Raw genomic sequence first — 17,861 nt, 5'->3', positions numbered from 1 at the left:
GGGGGGGGGGGGGGCAGAGGTGTTATGGAAGTTCTGGGGGGAGTCCCAGTGGGGTCATAGAGATCCTGGAGAGAGTCCCAGAGGGGATGTGGGGGGGTCTGGGGGCATCTGAGGGGATATGGGGAAGATTTGGGAATGATGGGGGGGGGTCCTCAAAGGTGTGGGGTCTTGGTGTATTGAGGGGGGGGGGTCACTGCTCACCCCACTGACAAACCCTCCCCCACAGGCCCCCCCAAGGGGCTGTCACCTTTGGCCGAAGCCATGGGGCAGCCCCTGGGGTGGTCAAGAACCGAAAGCAACGGGGGGGTGACGGACGGTGGGACCCCCCTGGGGCAACGGCACCGCCGCCCCCCCCACACCAAACACAAGGGACAGGGGACAGGGGGGGTCCATCGCTCCCCCGCGCCCTGTTCTGCCTCCGCCTCAACAACCCCATCCGCAGAGCAGCCATCAGCATCGTGGAGTGGAAGTAAGTTCTGGTTTGGGGGCGTGCAGGTAATATGGGATCAGTTTTGGGGGGGGGGAGTTTGAGGGTGACATGAGGACAGTTTGGGGGCTTATAGGGAGGTGGGGGGATGGCTGTTGGGGAGATTGGGGGGCACAGCACTTCTTGGGGCAGGGAGGGGGACAGGGGTTGGGGATGGTTATGGGGAAAACTGGGGGCCTGAACCCCCCCACCCCCTGTTGCCCCCCCCCAGGCCCTTCGACATCCTCATCCTCGCCACCATCTTTGCCAACTGTGTGGCGCTGGGGGTCTACATCCCCTTCCCTGAGGATGATTCCAACGCTGCCAACCACAACCTGGTAGGAACCCCCCCCCCCAACCCTGATTAAATTGCGGGGGAGGGGAGGGGGGAGGCAGCTTGATGTGTGTCACACGTGTCCCCGTGCACACGTGTGTCCTGCTGCCTTAAGCTGCTTAGCTGGGGGCATGGGGGGGGGGGGGGGGGAATTAATCTGGATTTAGTGCCCTTCCCCCACAGCAAGGGATGGTTGTGACATTTATTCCTAAAGAAGGGGGGGGTGGCCGTGGGGGTGTGACCTCAGGGGTCCTTTGTCCCCAGGGGGGATGTGACCATGGGGAATGGGGCACGGGGGGGGACCCTTGTCCCCAAGGGGGGGTGGTGGATGTGGGGGATGTGACGTGTGGGGGTCCCTTGTCCCCAGGGATGGTGTGGCGGCCGTGGGGGTGTGACCTTGGGGGTCCTTCGTCCCCAAGGGGGGGTGGCCGTGAGGGGTCTGTTGTCCCCGGGGGGGTGAGGGGGGGTGTTGTGGATGTGACGTGCAGACTCCCTTGTCCCCAAGGTGGGGGTGGTGGATGTGGGGATGTGACATGGGTCCCCATAGTGGGAGGAGCGGCCGTGGGGACGCCAGCAGCCCCCCCAGACCCCTGTCCCTTGTCGTCCCCCCCCCCCCATAGGAACAAGTGGAGTACGTTTTCCTCATCATCTTCACGGTGGAGACGTTCTTGAAGATCATCGCCTACGGGCTGGTGCTGCACCCCAGCGCCTACATCCGCAACGGCTGGAACCTCCTGGACTTCGTCATCGTCATCGTGGGGTGAGACCCTGACCTCGGGGGGGGGGGAGGGGGGCTGGACGCACACAAAGAAGTGGGGACCCCCCTCGTGATCCCCCCCTCGTTGTCCCCCTCAGGCTTTTCAGCGTCATCCTGGAGCAGGTGTCCCACAAACCCGGTGAGGCTCACCACATGAGCGGCAAACCGGGCGGCTTCGACGTCAAAGCTCTGCGCGCCTTCCGCGTCCTGCGGCCCCTCCGCCTCGTCTCTGGTGTTCCCAGTGAGCTGGGGAGGGGGGCTCTTATCTGTGCATTTACCCCCCCCCGTCCTCAAGCTTCCTGCTGACCCCTCCCGGCCTCTCCCAGGTCTCCACATCGTCCTCAACTCCATCATGAAGGCCATGGTGCCTCTGCTGCACATCGCCCTGCTGGTTCTCTTCGTCATCATCATCTACGCCATCATCGGCCTCGAGCTCTTCATCGGCCGCATGCACAAGACCTGTTTCTTCATCGGCTCTGGTGAGGGGTGACCCCCCCGCCCAGTATATCCTGTAGGAACCCCCTAAAATTGCCAGGATCCACCCCCCCCCCCCCCATTGGATGTCTCTTTTGTGACAATCTCCCATCTCTGGGACTCCCCAGAGCCCCTACTTGTCTGAAATCACTTCCCAGAGGGGTTCTATGGCCCCCCGCCCTCCTCCCCCCTCCCAAAATTACTCAAGAACCCCTTCCCACATTGGCCACCTGCCCCCGTATCACGTGAGACCCCCAGCCCCTCAACTCCAGGATTCCACAACCCCCCTTCCATCACCCAGCCTCACACCACAGCTGTATGCTAGGACCCCCCCCCTCCCTAAAAGCTCTCCCAGAACTGCCCCCAATAAGACCCCTACCCCAAACCTCCCCTTCCCCTACACAGAGGAGGCATCTCTCACCACCTCTCACGCATCCGCCCCCTTTCCACCCCCCAAACTGCCCCCTAACCCCATTGTGGGGGTACTGACGGCCCCCCTGGACCCCCCCTCCAGACCTGGAATCGGAGGACGACCCTTCCCCCTGTGCTTTTTCGGGGCACGGCCGGGCCTGCCTGCAGAACAACACGGAGTGCAGGGGCCGCTGGGAGGGCCCCAATGGTGGCATCACCAACTTTGACAACTTCTTCTTCGCCATGCTCACCGTCTTCCAGTGCATCACCATGGAGGGGTGGACCGACGTCCTCTATTGGGTGAGCCCCCGTCCCCCCCCCCCACTTCCTGGGAGGGTGGAGGACACCCCAAAAATGTGCCTCCCCCCCGTTGGGTGTCCAGACCACGCTGCCTTTCTGCTTTGTCAGCCCCCGTTTCCCCCTGCTATGGGGTTCCCACAAATCCTGATGCCCCAACATCACCCAGAGCCACCACGAGGGTCACCCGGTGTCGCTCTGTGGGGCCACCCCAAATTCGTCCCCAAATGTCCCATAACATCCCCCTGAAATCACCCCCAAATACTCTACACCCAGACTCACTCTGTGGGATCACCCCAAATTCCACACCCCCCCCCGCATCACCCTAAATTGACCCTAAATGCCACCCTGTGCAATCACCCTGAATTCCATCCCCTTAAACTCATTCCAAATGTCACCCATGGGGCCACCCCAAATTCCACCGCCTCCAGCGTGACCCCAAATACCCCGAGACCACCCCAACACCCCCCCGTTGTGCCACCCCAGATGCAGGACGCCATGGGCCACGAGCTGCCCTGGATTTACTTCGTCAGTCTCGTCATCTTTGGCTCCTTCTTCGTCCTCAACTTGGTGCTGGGGGTGCTGAGCGGGTGAGCAGCCCGGTAGCGTGTCCTTAGCGTGTTCTTAGCGTGTCCTTAGCATGTGCCACACGTGCCCATCCCATTCAGAGAGTTCTCCAAGGAGCGTGAGAAGGCCAAAGCACGCGGCGACTTCCAGAAGCTGCGGGAGAAGCAGCAGCTGGAGGAGGACCTGCGGGGCTACATGGACTGGATCACGCAGGCCGAGGACCTGGAGGGGGACGAGGATGAGCACGAGAAGCACCGTATGTCACCCGGGGGGGTAGATATGTGTCCCCCCCACCCCCAATTCCTTTCGTCACCTTGTCGTCCCCCTTCCCTGCAGGCCTGACCGCCGAGGAGCTGATGGGGAAGCGAAAACCTCGCCTCAAGTGGCTGCGACACCCCAGCCACTCCACCGACACCCACGGTAAGGAGACGGCGGCAAAAAACAAGGGCGCACCCCCTAAAATCGGGGGGCGCCCTGTAGATTGGGGGCTGCCCCCCGCCTTTGTGGGGCGCTGATGTCTCCCGTCCCCTGACTCCACAGCCAGCCTCCCCGGCAGCGAGACGACGTCGGTGAACACGGAGACGGCGGGTGAGGAGGAGGCGCAGCCCAACGCCTGCGACCGCTGCCTGTGAGCGCGACCCTGGGGTCCCCAGGAGCCTCCAGACCCTCTGCAGCCCCCCCACGGTGCCTCTAGCCCCCCAGCGTCGAGCCTTGGACCCCCATGGATCCCCATATTTATCTCTGGATGCCTCTACAGTTCTTCCAGGACCTTAGCGTTGACTTTGAGACCCCCCCCGTGGTTCCCTATGTCCCACCCCAGACCCTAAAAGTGACATTATGTCTCCTCTAATTCCTTACAGACCTCCCAAGACCCCAAATCGATCCTAGGACCCTCCCCCCCCCCCATAGTTCCCTACCCTGCCCCCAGACTCCAAACGTGCTTCTGGGGCTTTTCATGTTTCCTTATCGATCCCCAAACTGACGCTTTAGGACTGCCCCACACCTCTTTATAGATCTTCTAGGATCCCAAAACTGACTTTGGGAACCCTCAAAACTCCTTGTAGACTCCCTAAGACCCCAAAATGGACCCTGCCCCCCCCCCATAGCTATCTACCGTCACCCCAAACCCAAAAATGACCTTGGAACTCCCCTGCAGCTCCTTACAAACCTCCCCCAAAACCCCCACAAGTGACCCTGCCACCCTCCCGCCCGACCCCCAGCTCCTCGACCGCCACGGATGCCAGCACTGACCCTCAGACCTCCCTGCATCCACAGAGACCCCCCCCCATACGCCCTGTGTGCCCCTCGACCCCCCAGTTTTTGGGGTAACTCTGTGCTTTCTTTTCCCTCCCCAGGGGCAAAATTACCAAGACGAAATTCTGGTGAGTTGAAGAAATGGGGGCACGCTGTGCCCCCCACCCCCAAACCCACACAGCCAACAGCATCCGTGTGCCCCCAACTCACCATTCCTCCACTCTGCCCCTACAATACTCCCCCAAATCCTCCAGTGTACCCCAAACCACCCCCCAGTATTGCCCCCAAATCCGGCTATTGTACTCCCGAACTGCTGCTGTTATGCTCTAAATTCCCCATATACCCCAAAACTCACTCATGGTGCCGCCAGATTCCCCATGTACCTCAAACTACTCCCATAAATCCCCAAATTTCCCCAATATCCCCTGAACCACCCCCTTTAAATCCCCAAATCCCCCCATGTACCCCACACCACCCCTCGTAAATCCCCGAATTCCCCCTGAACCACCCCAATAATCCCCCGAATTCCCCTGACGATACCCCAAACCGCCTCCATATGCCCCCATCACCGCCCAGGTCCCCCCATCACTGCCCAGCCTCCCCCCAAACCCCCTCCCAACTCACCTCGTCCTCCCCTGCAGGCGCCGCCTGCGCCGCCTGAACCGGGTTCTGCGCCGGCGGTGCCGCGGCGCGGTGAAATCCGTCTCCTTCTACTGGACGGTGCTGCTCCTCGTCTTCCTCAACACCCTCACCATCGCCTCCGAGCACCACGGGCAGCCCCAGTGGCTCACCGAGACGCAAGGTATGGGGTCACCGTGTCACCCTGTTGCTCTTTGTCCCCTTCTCGGCCCATCACTGCCTTGTCCCCTGTGCTCTTCGTGGAGGTGAGAGGCGGCTCTGCGTCACCCTGCAGTGTTCCCAGCACTCTGTTGTCCTTGTGGGCCTCCCATCCCTGTCGCTGTGTCGTTTCTGTCACCCTCTCATCTTTGCCACCTTTTTGTCCCTGTCACTACGTCATCTCTGTCAATCTCTCGTCCCTGTCACCATCTTGTCCCTGTCACGGTGTTAGCCTTGTCGCCCTCTCATCTTCCTCGTCTTGTCTCTGTCACCATCCTGCTCTTGTCCCTGTCACCACGTCGTCCTTGTCACTCTGCTCCCTGTCACCACGTCATCCCTGTCACTCTGCTCCCTATCACCCTTTCATTCCTGTCACCACGTCATCCTTGTCACCACGTCATCCTTGTCACCACGTCATCCTTGTCACCACGTCATCCTTGTCACCACGTCATCCTTGTCACCACGTCATCCTTGTCACCACGTCATCCTTGTCACTCTTCTCCCTATCACTTTTTCATCTTTGTCACTCTCCCATCCTTGTCACCCTCTCATCTTTGTCGCCCTCATCCCTGTAATTCCTGTCGCCCTCCCATCCTGTCCCCGTCGTGTCCCATCCCCCTGTCATCCCCATGCCACCAAACAGGCCCTCCTCAGAGCTGACGATGGCTCCTGGTCACCCCACCACTGCACAGACACCCCAGCCCCCAAATCCACCCTTCTTCCCCCCCAAACAGCCTACGCCAACAAAGCCCTGCTCTCGCTCTTTGCGGCCGAGATGGTTCTGAAGCTCTACGCCCTGGGGCCCTCCTGCTACTTCGCCAGCTTCTTCAACCGCTTCGACTGCTTCGTGGTGTGCGGAGGGGTGCTGGAAACGGCCCTGGTGGAGCGTGGCGCCATGGAGCCCCTGGGCATCTCCGTGCTGCGCTGCGTGCGCCTGCTGAGAGTCTTCAAGGTCACCAGGTGGGTGTGAAGGGGGCAGGGATGGGTGGAGAGGGGCGGCGGGGTGCAGAAGGGGACGTGGAGCTGCCTCTTGCCTCTGTGAGGAGGCTGCAGGGCGGTGAAGGGGGTGACGGGGATGGTATGGTGACAGGGTGATGGGGTGACAAGAATTGACAGGGTGATGGCACAACAACAGGGTGGCAGGGTGATGGCACGACAGGGTGACAAGGACAGCGTGGTGCTGGGGACAAGAGGAGGTGACACAGAGCCACCTCTGTAGAGCTCCAGCCTAGTGGCACGGGGACAACGTGGTGATGTGAGTGACACAGTGACACTGTCAGTGTGGCGTTGGGGTGACGCGGTGACAGGGACAACTGAGGACACTGTGGGTTGACACGGTCGCTTCTCAGCTCCGTGAAGCTCTGCTTTGGGGGTGCAGAGGTGACACAGTGACGGGGACAGCAGGGTGACAGGGTTGGTGTGGCGGTGGGGACGGCGAGGTGACAAGGGCAGCACAATGCTGTAGGTTGACACAGAGCCGCCTGTTGTCACCACAGAGCACAGATTTGGTGGCCTGGGGGCGGTGTGGGGGTGGGGATGGGGACAACAGTGTTGAGGTGACACCGGGAGGTGATGGGGATGGCGCCGTGCCCGCCCCAGTGCTCCCAGTGCTCCCAGTACCCCCCCCCTCCTGCAGGCACTGGGCGTCGCTGAGCAACCTGGTGGGCTCGCTGCTGAACTCCATGAAGTCCATTGCGTCGCTGCTGCTGCTGCTCTTCCTCTTCATCATCATCTTCGCGCTGCTGGGCATGCAGCTCTTCGGCGGCCGCTTCAGCTTCGACGAGACGCAGACCAAGCGCAGCACCTTCGACACCTTCCCCCAGGCCCTGCTCACCGTCTTCCAGGTGACCCCAAAAGCCCCCTTAGGGACCCCAAAAGCCCCCTTAGGGACCCTCAGACTGCCTTAGGGACAGAGTTAGGGTTAGGGTTGAATTGGGGGAGCACTGGGAGCACTGGGAGGGGGACGCTGAAGTTTTGGGGTGTTTCCCTCCCCCCCATTTTTGGCCCAGATCCTAACTGGGGAGGACTGGAACGCGGTGATGTATGATGGGATCATGGCTTATGGTGGGCCTGTCTTCCCTGGGATGCTCGTCTGCGTCTACTTCGTCATCCTCTTCATCTGTGGGAACTGTGAGTGGGCACTGGGAGAGACTGGGAGGGACTGGAAGGTGACCGGGGAGCACTGTGGGGAGACTGGGAGGCACTGGGGGGGAGACTGGGGGTACTGGAGGATAGTGGGGGGCGCTGGGGGGATGCTGGGGGGAATTGGAAGGATCAGAGACACAAACTGGGGGCACTGGGGAGATGCTGGGGGATACTAGGAGAAGACTGGGGGGCACTGTGGGATACTGGTAGGCAATGGGAGATACTGGGGGCAACTGGAAAGAGACTGGCGGGTACTGGGGGGGATACTGGAAGCACTGGGAGTGCTGCTTAACCCCTTCCTCCCCGCAGACATCCTCCTAAACGTCTTCCTGGCCATTGCAGTGGACAACCTTGCGGATGGTGATAACATCAACTCAGGGGCAGAGGGCAAGAAGTGAGCATGGGGGGGAGGGGGGTCCCCAAACCCGGGGAGGGGGGACGTGGGTGTGGAGGGGGCACCGCTGTCCCATGTGTGGAAACCCCCCCCCCCCCAAGTTTGTCCCCTCCTCCCAACCTTAGGGACAAAGCCGGGGAGGCGGAGGCCAACGCGGGGAGCCAGGATGTGAGCGTGAAGGTGAGTGAGAGTGGGTGCGCATGCCTCAACACGTGTGTGTGCAACACGTGTGCCTGTGGCCCTCACATGACCCCACGTGTGTGCACGTGATCCTCACACGCCTCGACGTGCGTGCATGGTCCTTGCACAGCCCGGCGTGGTGTGTGTGGTCTTCACGTGACTCAGCGTGTGTGCACGACCCTCACACGCTCCAACATGCGTGTCTGTGGCCCTCGCACGCCCTGACACGTGTGTATGTGGCCCTCACGTGACTCAAAATACATGCACACAACCCTCATGCACCACGGCGTGTGTGTATGTGGACCCACAGCCCCTTGCGCACCCACGTATGTGACTTTCACGTGACCCAGCACAACCAACACACGTGTGTGCGTCTTGCACATGCTTGGAACACGTGTGCACAACCCTCTCACGACCCAACTCGTGACCTCACACGTGTGTGCACGGCCTTGCATGCTCCAGGTCGAAGGGGAGCAGCAGGAGGAGGAGGAGGAAGAAGAAGAGGAGGAGGAGGGCAGTGAGGAAGGTCAGCCCCACATCGGGATCCCTGGGGGTGGGGGGGAAAGGAGGGGGAAGGAGGGGCAGAAGGACCCCCCCCACGCACTGGTTGTTCCCCACAGGTGATGAAGGGGCCGGGGGGGAGCGGGACAGCCTGGGGGGGCAACGGCTGGAGAGCCTGGAGGAGCCCCCCAAGAACAAAGTGGCACCGATCCCCGAGGGCAGCGCCTTCTTCCTGCTGGGCAGCACCAACCCGTGAGGACTGGGAGGGACTGGGGGGGGTACTGGGAGCACTGGGAGCGGGGAGGTGGGGGCATGGGGATGGGGGGGGTGGACTGGGGACATTGGGACTGGGGAAACTGGGCTTGGGGACACAAAGTGGGGGCACTGGGAGCACTGGGACTGGAGATGTGTACGGGAGGGACTGGGATCACTGGAACTGGGATTGCAAACTGTGGGCATTGGGAGGACAGGGCTGAGGGAAACTGGGACCAGATATGTATACTGGAGGAACCGGGAGCACTGGAACTGGAGAAACTGGGAGCGGGGATACAAAGTGGGGGAGTGGTGGGGACACTGGGACTGGAGATGTGTACTGGGGGAACTGGGGACACTGGGACTGGGACCACAAACCGGGGCACTGGGACCGGGAATATTGAGCCTGGTGATGCAGACTGGGAGCACTGGGAGCGCTGGAACTGGGCCACAAACTGTGTCAATTGGCACTGGGGATGCCAGGTGTGGGGATGCAGACTGAGGGAAACTGGGAGCAATGGGGGTGGTGCTTGGGTCACTGGTTTTGGGGGGAGTGGGGGTGTACTGGGAGCACTGGGAGGTGCTGACCTGTGTTCTGGGCAGGCTGCGGGTGCGGTGCCACGCTCTCATCCACCACCACGTCTTCACCAACCTCATCCTCGTCTTCATCATCCTCAGCAGTGTCTCGCTGGCCGCCGAGGACCCCGTGCGAGCCCACTCGCCCCGCAACCACGTGGGATACTGGGCAGACTGGGGATACTGGGGAGGGGTGGGGGCAGGTGGGAAGGACTGGGGAGGGTCTCTCACTCCACCCCGATGTGGGTCCCACGGGGGAGGAGGGGGGGGATTGAGAGGGATGCTGGGGGGTGTTTGGGGCTTGGGGGGTCCTTAGGGGTCGGGGGGTTGTGTTTAGGGGTTGGGGGGTGTTTGGGGGTTGGAGGGGAGGTCTTGGGGGGCAGGGGGGGTTGCTGGGGTCACCCCATACGTCCCCTGCTCCCCTCCCCACAGATCCTGGGCTACTTCGACTATGCCTTCACCTCCATCTTCACCGTGGAGATCCTGCTGAAGGTACCAGGGGAATCTGGGGGGTTGAGGGACCCATGAAGGCTTGGGGGGTGTCATGGGGTCGTGGTTTTTTTTGGGGGGGGGGCCCGTGGTGCTGGGCTCATGGGTTCCCCCAGATGACAGCCTTCGGCGCCTTCCTGCACAAAGGCTCCTTCTGCCGCAACTGGTTCAACCTCCTCGACCTGCTGGTGGTCGGCGTCTCCCTCATCTCCTTCGGCATCCAGTGAGCACTGGGGACACTGGGAGCACTGGGAGCGTGGGCTGGGGGCACTGGGAGTGCTGCTGGGGACACCAGAAGGCAGTAGGGAAGCTGGAAGTGTCACTGGGGGCACTGGGAATGTGGGTTTGGGTCACTGGAAGTAGCACTGAGAGTACTGGGAGTGCTGCGGGGGCAACTGGGAGCACTGGGAGCACTGCTGGGGGTACTGGAATCTAATCGGGCGCCCTGGTGTCCCGCGCTGACAGCTCCAGTGCCATCTCAGTGGTGAAAATCCTGCGGGTGCTGCGCGTCCTGCGGCCCCTGCGAGCCATCAACCGTGCCAAGGGCCTCAAGGTGTGCTGCTGGGAGGGACTGGGAGGCACTGGGGAGAACTGGGAGGCGTTGGGGGGGGCGCTGGGAGGCAGCTTGCTGGGTGTACTGGTGTGAATGGGAGCACTGGGATTCCTAACGCAGTGTGACTGGGGTGGTGCTGCCACGGGTGTGTGTCTCTGGTTTGTCACGGTGTCCTTATGTCCCCAGTGCCCCATGTCAGGCTGTACTCCTGTCCCCAACGCCTGGTGTCACATTGTCCTGGTGTCCCCAACACCCAGTGCTACACTGTCCCTGTATCCTGGTGTCCTCAACACCCACTGTCATGCTGTCCTGGTGTTCCCAACACCCAGTGTCATGCTGTCCCCTTATCCTGGTGTCCCCAACACCTGGTCTCATATTGTCCTGGTGTTCCCAACACCCAACGTCATGCTGTCCCCATATCCTGGTGTCCCCAGTGCCCCCAACTCCCGTTGTCCCACTGTTCCCAACACGCCATTGTTCCCCACGCCCTGTGTCACACCACCCCCGATGTCCCCAACCCCCCGATGTCCCCAACGTACCGTTTCTCCCCTCATGGTGTCACACTGTCCCCATCCTGCTGTCCCCCAGCACGTGGTGCAGTGCGTCTTCGTGGCCATCCGCACCATCGGCAACATCATGATTGTCACCACGCTGCTGCAGTTCATGTTTGCCTGCATCGGGGTGCAGCTCTTCAAGGTGGGCCCTCCTTCATCTCCCCCGAGGGGCTGGGACCCCCGCCCCCCCCCCCTGGGACCCTCAGATGGGTTCCCCCCCCCCACCTCTGTTGTTCCAGGGCAAGTTCTACAGTTGCACCGATGAGGCCAAGCACACGCCTGGGGAGTGCAAGTGGGTGCTGCTGCCCCGGAGTGTGAGCGGAGGCTGTGAGCGGAGGCTGTGTGTTGAGTGTGAGCTGCGAGCGTAGGTTGAGTGCGACTGCAGCCCAGCATGAATGCAGACCGTGAGTGAGAGCTGAGTGCGAGCCACGCGTGAGCGCAGCTACAGCAAGTGGTGGCTGTAGGTTGGGTCTGAGGGTAGGGGGAGTGTTGGTGGCAAGTCAGAAGTGAGCACAGGTGTGTGTGTGTGTGTGTGTGTGTGTGTGTAGAGGCTGTCCCTGTGTGTCACCATTCCCCCATGTGTCACCGTGTCTGGGTGCTGATGTCCCCACGCTGTCCCCACCCCTCTGGGAACCCTGTCACCACGCTGTGCCCACCCCATCCCTCTAGTGTCCCCATCCCCACGCTGTCCCCACCCTTCTGCTGTCCCCTTCCCCACGCTGTCCCCATCCCTCTGCTGTCCCCATCCCCACGCTGTCCCCACCGACGCCCCCCGCCCCCCACAGGGGCACCTTCCTGGTGTACAAGGACGGGGACGTGTCCCACCCGTCGGTGCGCGAGCGCCTGTGGCACAACAGCGACTTCAACTTCGACAACGTGCTGGCAGGCATGATGGCCCTCTTCACCGTCTCCACCTTCGAGGGGTGGCCCGCGTGAGTCTCTGCACAGTGACACCCCCACATGGCCCCCTCCCCACCCCCGGGGCTGCTGACCCCTCCTGGCGTCCCCGCAGGCTGCTGTACAAAGCCATCGACGCCAACGCGGAGGACCAGGGCCCCATCTACAACTACCGCGTGGAGATCTCCATCTTCTTCATCGTCTACATCATCGTCATCGCCTTCTTCATGATGAACATCTTCGTCGGCTTCGTCATCATCACCTTCCGTGCCCAGGGCGAGAGCGAGTACCGCAACTGCGAGCTGGACAAGAACCAGGTGCCCAGCATCACCTCGTCCCCGTGTCACCTCACCTCGGTGTCCCTTAGTCCCAGCGTCATCCATCTTGGTGGCACCTCATGTCGGTGTCACCTCATCCTGGTGCTCCTCAGTCCCACTGTCACCCATCTCAGTGTCACCTTGCCTCGTTGTCACCTCATCCCGTTGTTCCTTATCCCACCGTCGCCCATCTCGGCAACCCCGACGTCCCACTCTCCCAGCATTTCCCAGTCCCTCAGGATGCCGGCAGTCCGTCTGTCGCCCCTCCTCACGTCCGTTTGTCCCGGCGCTGCAGCGGCAGTGCGTGGAGTACGCGCTGAAGGCACAGCCGCTGCGGCGCTACATCCCCAAGAACCGCACGCAGTACCGCGTCTGGGCCATGGTCAACTCCACTGCCTTCGAGTACATCATGTTTGTCCTCATCCTGCTCAACACCATCGCCCTGGCCGTGCAGGTTTGGGGGGGGGGGGGGGGGGTGTTTTGGGAGGTCGTGGGGGTACTCAGGGACCCCTGGGGGGCAAATAAGGAGCCTGGGGGCTGTTAAAGGGCACCTAGAGGTCTCTTGGAGACTCTGAGGGTGGTTAAAGGATCACTGGGGGGTCAGTGATGGACTGGGGGGCAATGAAATGTCCCGGGGGGCAGTAAGGACCCCTACAGGGGTAGTTAGGACCCCTACAGGGGCAATCGGGACATCTGGGGGCAGTTAAGGGGTCGCAGGGGTGTGTAAAGGACAGGGTGGGGGCAGTTGGAGTGCGCCCAGGAGTCTCTTCGGGAGTTTGGGGGCAATTAAAGGGTCACTGGGGGGGGTGGTCTGTAAGAGATGATAACCAGGGCAATTAGGGACTGTGGGGGGGGCAGTTAGATGGCCCAGGGGGTCAGTAAGGGGCAGTAGCGGGGCAGTTAGAGGAGATGGGGGCCGTTAAAGCCCCTCTGGGGGGCAGTTGAGGGCCCTGGGGGGCGTGAAGAATGCACTGGGGTGTCTGTAAGGGACAAGGTGAGGACATTTGGGGCCTGGGGGCGGTGAGAGCACCCATAGGGGGGATCAGTTAAGGGTCCTGGGGGGCAGGAGGGGAGGTCGGGAGGGCAATTAGAGGCACGGCAGGGGTGGGGGGGGCAATTAATACCCCTTCCCCCAGCACTACGAGCAGTCCAAGCCTTTCAACTACGTGATGGACCTTCTCAACATGGTGTTCACCGGGCTCTTCACCGTGGAGATGGTGCTCAAGATCATCGCCTTCAAACCACGGGTAGGGCCCTGGGGGGGCCGGGGGGGGTGTAACATGGTTGGAGGGGATCACACGAGGTGGGGGGGCTCCTGTTTTAGGGTCCTTCCCCTATTAATGTACCCCCCCCCAGCATTACTTCTGTGATGCCTGGAACACCTTTGACGCCCTCATCGTGGTGGGCAGCGTGGTGGACATCGCCGTCACCGAGGTCAACGTGAGTCGCTCCTCTTCCTTGGTGGGAAGTGGGGGGGGGGGGGGGGTCCCCAGCACATTTTTTGCTGGGAGTGGAGGGGGGTCCCTCGTATTTGGGACCCCCGTGTTCGCCTCCATCCGTCTGTCCATCATTGTCACCTGTTGTCATCTGTCTTCATCCATCTGCATGTAACAGAACGGGGGTCACGTCGGTGAGGTAGGGACATCCCCAGGGGTGTCTCCACGATCTGGGGGGGCTTTTTGGGGTCCCCCTAACCTCTCCTGTCCCCCCCCACGCGCACCCTGCAGAGCTCAGAGGACAGCTCCCGCATCTCCATCACCTTCTTCCGGCTGTTCCGCGTCATGAGGTTGGTGAAGCTGTTGTCCAAAGGCGAGGGCATCCGCACGCTGCTCTGGACCTTCGTCAAGTCCTTCCAGGTGGGATTCTGGGCACAACGGGGGGGGACAGTGGGGAGGGGGTATTATGGGGGGCGCAGGGGGATACCAGGGAGCCCCTCACCACCCCATTTCCACAGGCCTTGCCCTACGTCGCGCTGCTCATCGCCATGATCTTCTTCATCTACGCCGTCATTGGCATGCAGGTGAGGGGCTCACGCGTGTGCGAGGGGTGCGCGTGTGTGAGGGTGGGGGTCCCGCAGCGCGCCCAGCTGTGCGCCCCCTCCTTCCTCCCCAACAGACCTTTGGGAAGGTGGCTCTGCAGGATGGGACCCAGATCAACCGTAACAACAACTTCCAGACCTTCCCCCAGGCCGTGCTGCTGCTCTTCAGGTGGGGCTGGGAGTCTGGGGGGGTCACTGAGTGGTTCTGTGAGGGCTGGGGGTCTTACAGGGCCCCCAGGGGGATTTTGGGTACGGAGCACTGTTCCTATAGGTTCTCTATGAGCATCTGGGGGTCACTAGATGGTTCTGTGGGGTCTCTGAGTCCTATGGAGTCCCTGTGGGAACTCTGGGTCGCTGCACCTTTCCTATAGGGAACCTGTGAGGATCTGAGGGTCCCGTCAGGCCCCTGTGGGGACTGTAAGTCACTGCACTGTTCCAATAGGGTCCCCTATGAGGGCCTGGGTGTCACTGGATGGTTCCTTTTGGGTTCCTCTGGAGTCCAGACTTGTTGTAAGGTCACCATAAAGGGTACAGGGGTCAGGTCCAGCCCTCTCCATGCGGGGCGTCCAGAGGGGCTCTGCAGGGCCCCATAGGTGCCCCTCTGGCCCTATAGGTGTGCCACGGGGGAGGCCTGGCAGGAGATCATGCTGGCCAGCCTGCCTGGCAAGCGCTGCGACCCCGAGTCAGACGCAGGACCCGGTGAGGAGTTCACCTGCGGCAGCAACTTTGCCATCGTCTACTTCATCAGCTTCTTCATGCTCTGCGCCTTCCTGGTGAGCCCCACGGCCAGCTCCCTGCCCCACAGCCGCCCCATAGCAGACACGGCACTCTTTCCCTCCCCCCACCTCCAGATCATCAACCTCTTCGTGGCCGTCATCATGGACAACTTCGACTACCTGACACGGGACTGGTCCATCCTCGGCCCCCATCACCTGGATGAGTTCAAGCGTGTCTGGTCCGAGTACGACCCAGCTGCCAGGTCTGTCACCGTCACCCCCTGTCACCGTCACCACGACCTGCCACCCTCCTGTCACTGTCACCTCTCCATCACTGTTACCATTGCACCCCATCAATGTCACCTCCTGTCACCATCACCGCCTCCCCATCACTGCCATCACCCTCCTGTCAGCCTCTTCACCACCTGTCACTGTCCCCCTGCTGCCCCCTGTCCCCTCAGGGGCCGCATCAAGCACCTGGACGTGGTGACACTGCTGCGCCGCATCCAACCCCCACTGGGCTTTGGGAAGCTGTGCCCGCATCGTGTCGCCTGCAAGGTGCTGGGGGGAGGGTGGGGGGCTGTCACCCCGTGTCCCCTTCTCCCCTTCTCACCATGTCCCCTCCTTCCCCTCCCCTCCCCCAGCGCCTGGTGGCCATGAACATGCCCCTCAACTCAGATGGCACCGTCACCTTCAACGCCACGCTGTTCGCCCTGGTCCGCACCTCCCTCAAGATCAAGACGGAAGGTTTGGGGCCGAGGGGTGGCAGGGGGGGGAGCAGCGCGACCCCCCCCTCGAAGGGACAGGAGGGGTGACACTGCTGTGCGCCCCCTCCATTAAAAGGGAACCTGGATGTGGCCAACAAGGAGCTGAGGGCTGTCATCAAGAAGATCTGGAAGCGGACGAAGCCCAAGCTGCTGGATGAGGTCATCCCACCTCCCGAGGGTCAGCGTGGGGGTCCTCCCTCCTTGGTGCTGCTGGGGGGAGGGGGGTGCTGGTGACACTTTGGGGGAGGGTGGTCCCAGCTGACACTTGGAGGGGGTCCCAGTGGCCCTCGAAGATGCAGCAGGGGGCTCCTGAAGTCTCGGGGATGCCAGAAAGGCTTCAGTGCCCCCTGGTTCACTGTAGAGGGGTCTTGGTGGCTGTTGGGATGCAGTGGGGGGGGTCCTGCTGCCCTCAACGCTGTGTCATTCCCCCCCCAAACACACAGAGGAGGAGGTGACCGTGGGGAAGTTCTACGCCACTTTCCTTATCCAGGATTATTTCCGCAAGTTCCGGCGGCGGAAGGAGCGGGGGGATGCTGGGCCCCAGCGCCAGCCCCAGCAACGAACGTGCCCTGCAGGTGGGGGGCTCCAGCCCGGGGTTGCGTGTGTGTGCTGGGGGGGGAGATGGGGCCATAGAGGACCCCTGCCCCGCACATAAATCCTGGTGCTCCCCCTCCCCACCACCCTCCATTCCTGCAGGCCGGGCTTCAGACCCTGCAGGCGTTGGGCCCCGAGATGCGGCGGGCGCTGAGCTGTGACCTGGGGGAGGACGGAGGGGGGGGAGCGGAGGAGGAAGAGGAGGAGGAAGAGCAGCTGACCTATGCAGTAAGCCCCGCCAATATCGACCACGCCCACCCCCCAATGGCCACGCCCACCCATGAAGCCCCTCCCCCCACCCCCTTTGCAGGCACCTGAAGCTCTGTATGGCTCTGCCCCTGACTCCCCGGGGATGGGGGACGCTCCCAAGGCCCCCCCCAGCCCCAGCGAAGGGGAAGAGCCCGCAGCCCCCCACCACGGCGTAGCCCAGCGGCACGGGGGCAGGTATGGAAGGGGGGGGGAGTCATTGGGGGGAGTGGGGGGGCTTGGGGGCCCCAATGGAGAAAGAAGAGGATGGGGGGTAGGAGGAGAATAGGTGGAGATGGGAGGGGGGGGGGGGGGGTCTTCAACACTAGAATGACCCCAAGGAAGGAGAGGGTTCGATATTGGGGTTCCTATTGGGATAGGGGGGTTCCCAACATTGGAGAGGGGGCTCTGAAACTGTGTGTCCTCACCCCCCTCCCAATGGGGTGGGGGCTGGAGGCGTCCAGATCTGGAATGGTGGGGTTGGGGGGGGGGGGGCATAAAATTAATTGAGATTCCCAGTGAGGGTTAAGAAACCACGACACTGGGGACAAAAGGGGGTTGGGGGATTCCTGATAATAGAATCCCCATGGGATGGGGGGAGGGGTCCAACATCGGGGGTCCCCGTAGGGAAGGGGCTGAGGGGTCCCCTCCCCACTGAAGCCTCCACACCCCCCAACCGTTCAGGCGGCAGCACTCGGCTGGGGGTTCTGGCTCCCTCCCCGCTGCGGGGCAGGAGGAGCCCCCCGAGGAGCGGGAGGAGCCGGGGGACGTTGGAGGCGAGGAGGAAATGCAGGGAGCGGCCCCACGGCTGCCGTGGGCAGCGGACAGGTGCGGATGGGGGGCTGTGGGGGGCAGGGTCCGCTCTGGAGCCCTCCGCGACCCATCCTCATGTCTGTCGTTCTCCCCCTCCACTCCCGCAGCAGGCTGCCGGGTCCCGAAGCTGCCCCCCAGCCCCCGCGCTGGGCAGGAGTAGCTCAGAGGGGGGGATCGCTGCCGCTGCCCAGCCGGCACTTCGCGCTGCGCGGCCCCGGGGGAACCATGGAAGGGCAGCAGCTGAAACGGCGCCGCCTGCTGCCGCCCACCCCGGCCGGTAGGGGGCGGGGCTTATGGAAGGAAAGCGTGGGATTGTGAGTGGGTGGGGCTAAGGGTGTAGGCGTGGTCATTGAGCCTACGGTGCTTCTGATAGGTGGGGTTATGGGGTGGGCGTGGCCTATGGGCACATGGTTTCTGATAGGCGGGGTTAGG

At 62.4% G+C, this 17,861-nt stretch overlaps 1 protein-coding gene across 1 annotated transcript; it reads left to right on the top strand.

Moving 5' to 3' along the window:
- Positions 1-226: 226 nt before the first annotated feature.
- Positions 227-17,706, top strand: LOC306957592 (voltage-dependent L-type calcium channel subunit alpha-1D-like; the record flags this gene model as incomplete). Its single annotated transcript, XM_079551077.1, is given in 45 exon segments — positions 227-394; positions 397-469; positions 699-804; positions 1,421-1,560; positions 1,656-1,798; positions 1,884-2,036; positions 2,546-2,742; positions 3,226-3,329; positions 3,408-3,562; positions 3,643-3,726; positions 3,847-3,934; positions 4,662-4,688; positions 5,202-5,362; positions 6,132-6,357; positions 7,034-7,241; positions 7,407-7,527; positions 7,852-7,936; positions 8,062-8,116; positions 8,579-8,642; positions 8,737-8,869; positions 9,473-9,602; positions 9,878-9,937; positions 10,051-10,157; positions 10,400-10,487; positions 11,076-11,183; positions 11,281-11,333; positions 11,827-11,973; positions 12,054-12,255; positions 12,551-12,709; positions 13,392-13,597; positions 13,599-13,695; positions 13,983-14,111; positions 14,210-14,275; positions 14,371-14,462; positions 14,907-15,066; positions 15,145-15,272; positions 15,471-15,567; positions 15,654-15,756; positions 15,853-15,954; positions 16,220-16,302; positions 16,304-16,351; positions 16,473-16,598; positions 16,681-16,814; positions 17,301-17,444; positions 17,540-17,706. Coding segments are annotated over 45 exon segments (5,427 nt in total), but the record flags the coding sequence as incomplete, so codon positions are not given.
- Positions 17,707-17,861: the final 155 nt, after the last annotated feature.

The sequence above is a fragment of the Tetrao urogallus genome, assembly GCF_951394365.1.
Source record: "Tetrao urogallus genome assembly, contig: scaffold_253, whole genome shotgun sequence".
NCBI lineage: Eukaryota > Metazoa > Chordata > Aves > Galliformes > Phasianidae > Tetrao > Tetrao urogallus.
Note: the sequence above shows the minus strand (reverse complement) of the source record. Positions and strands in the feature narration are given on the sequence as shown.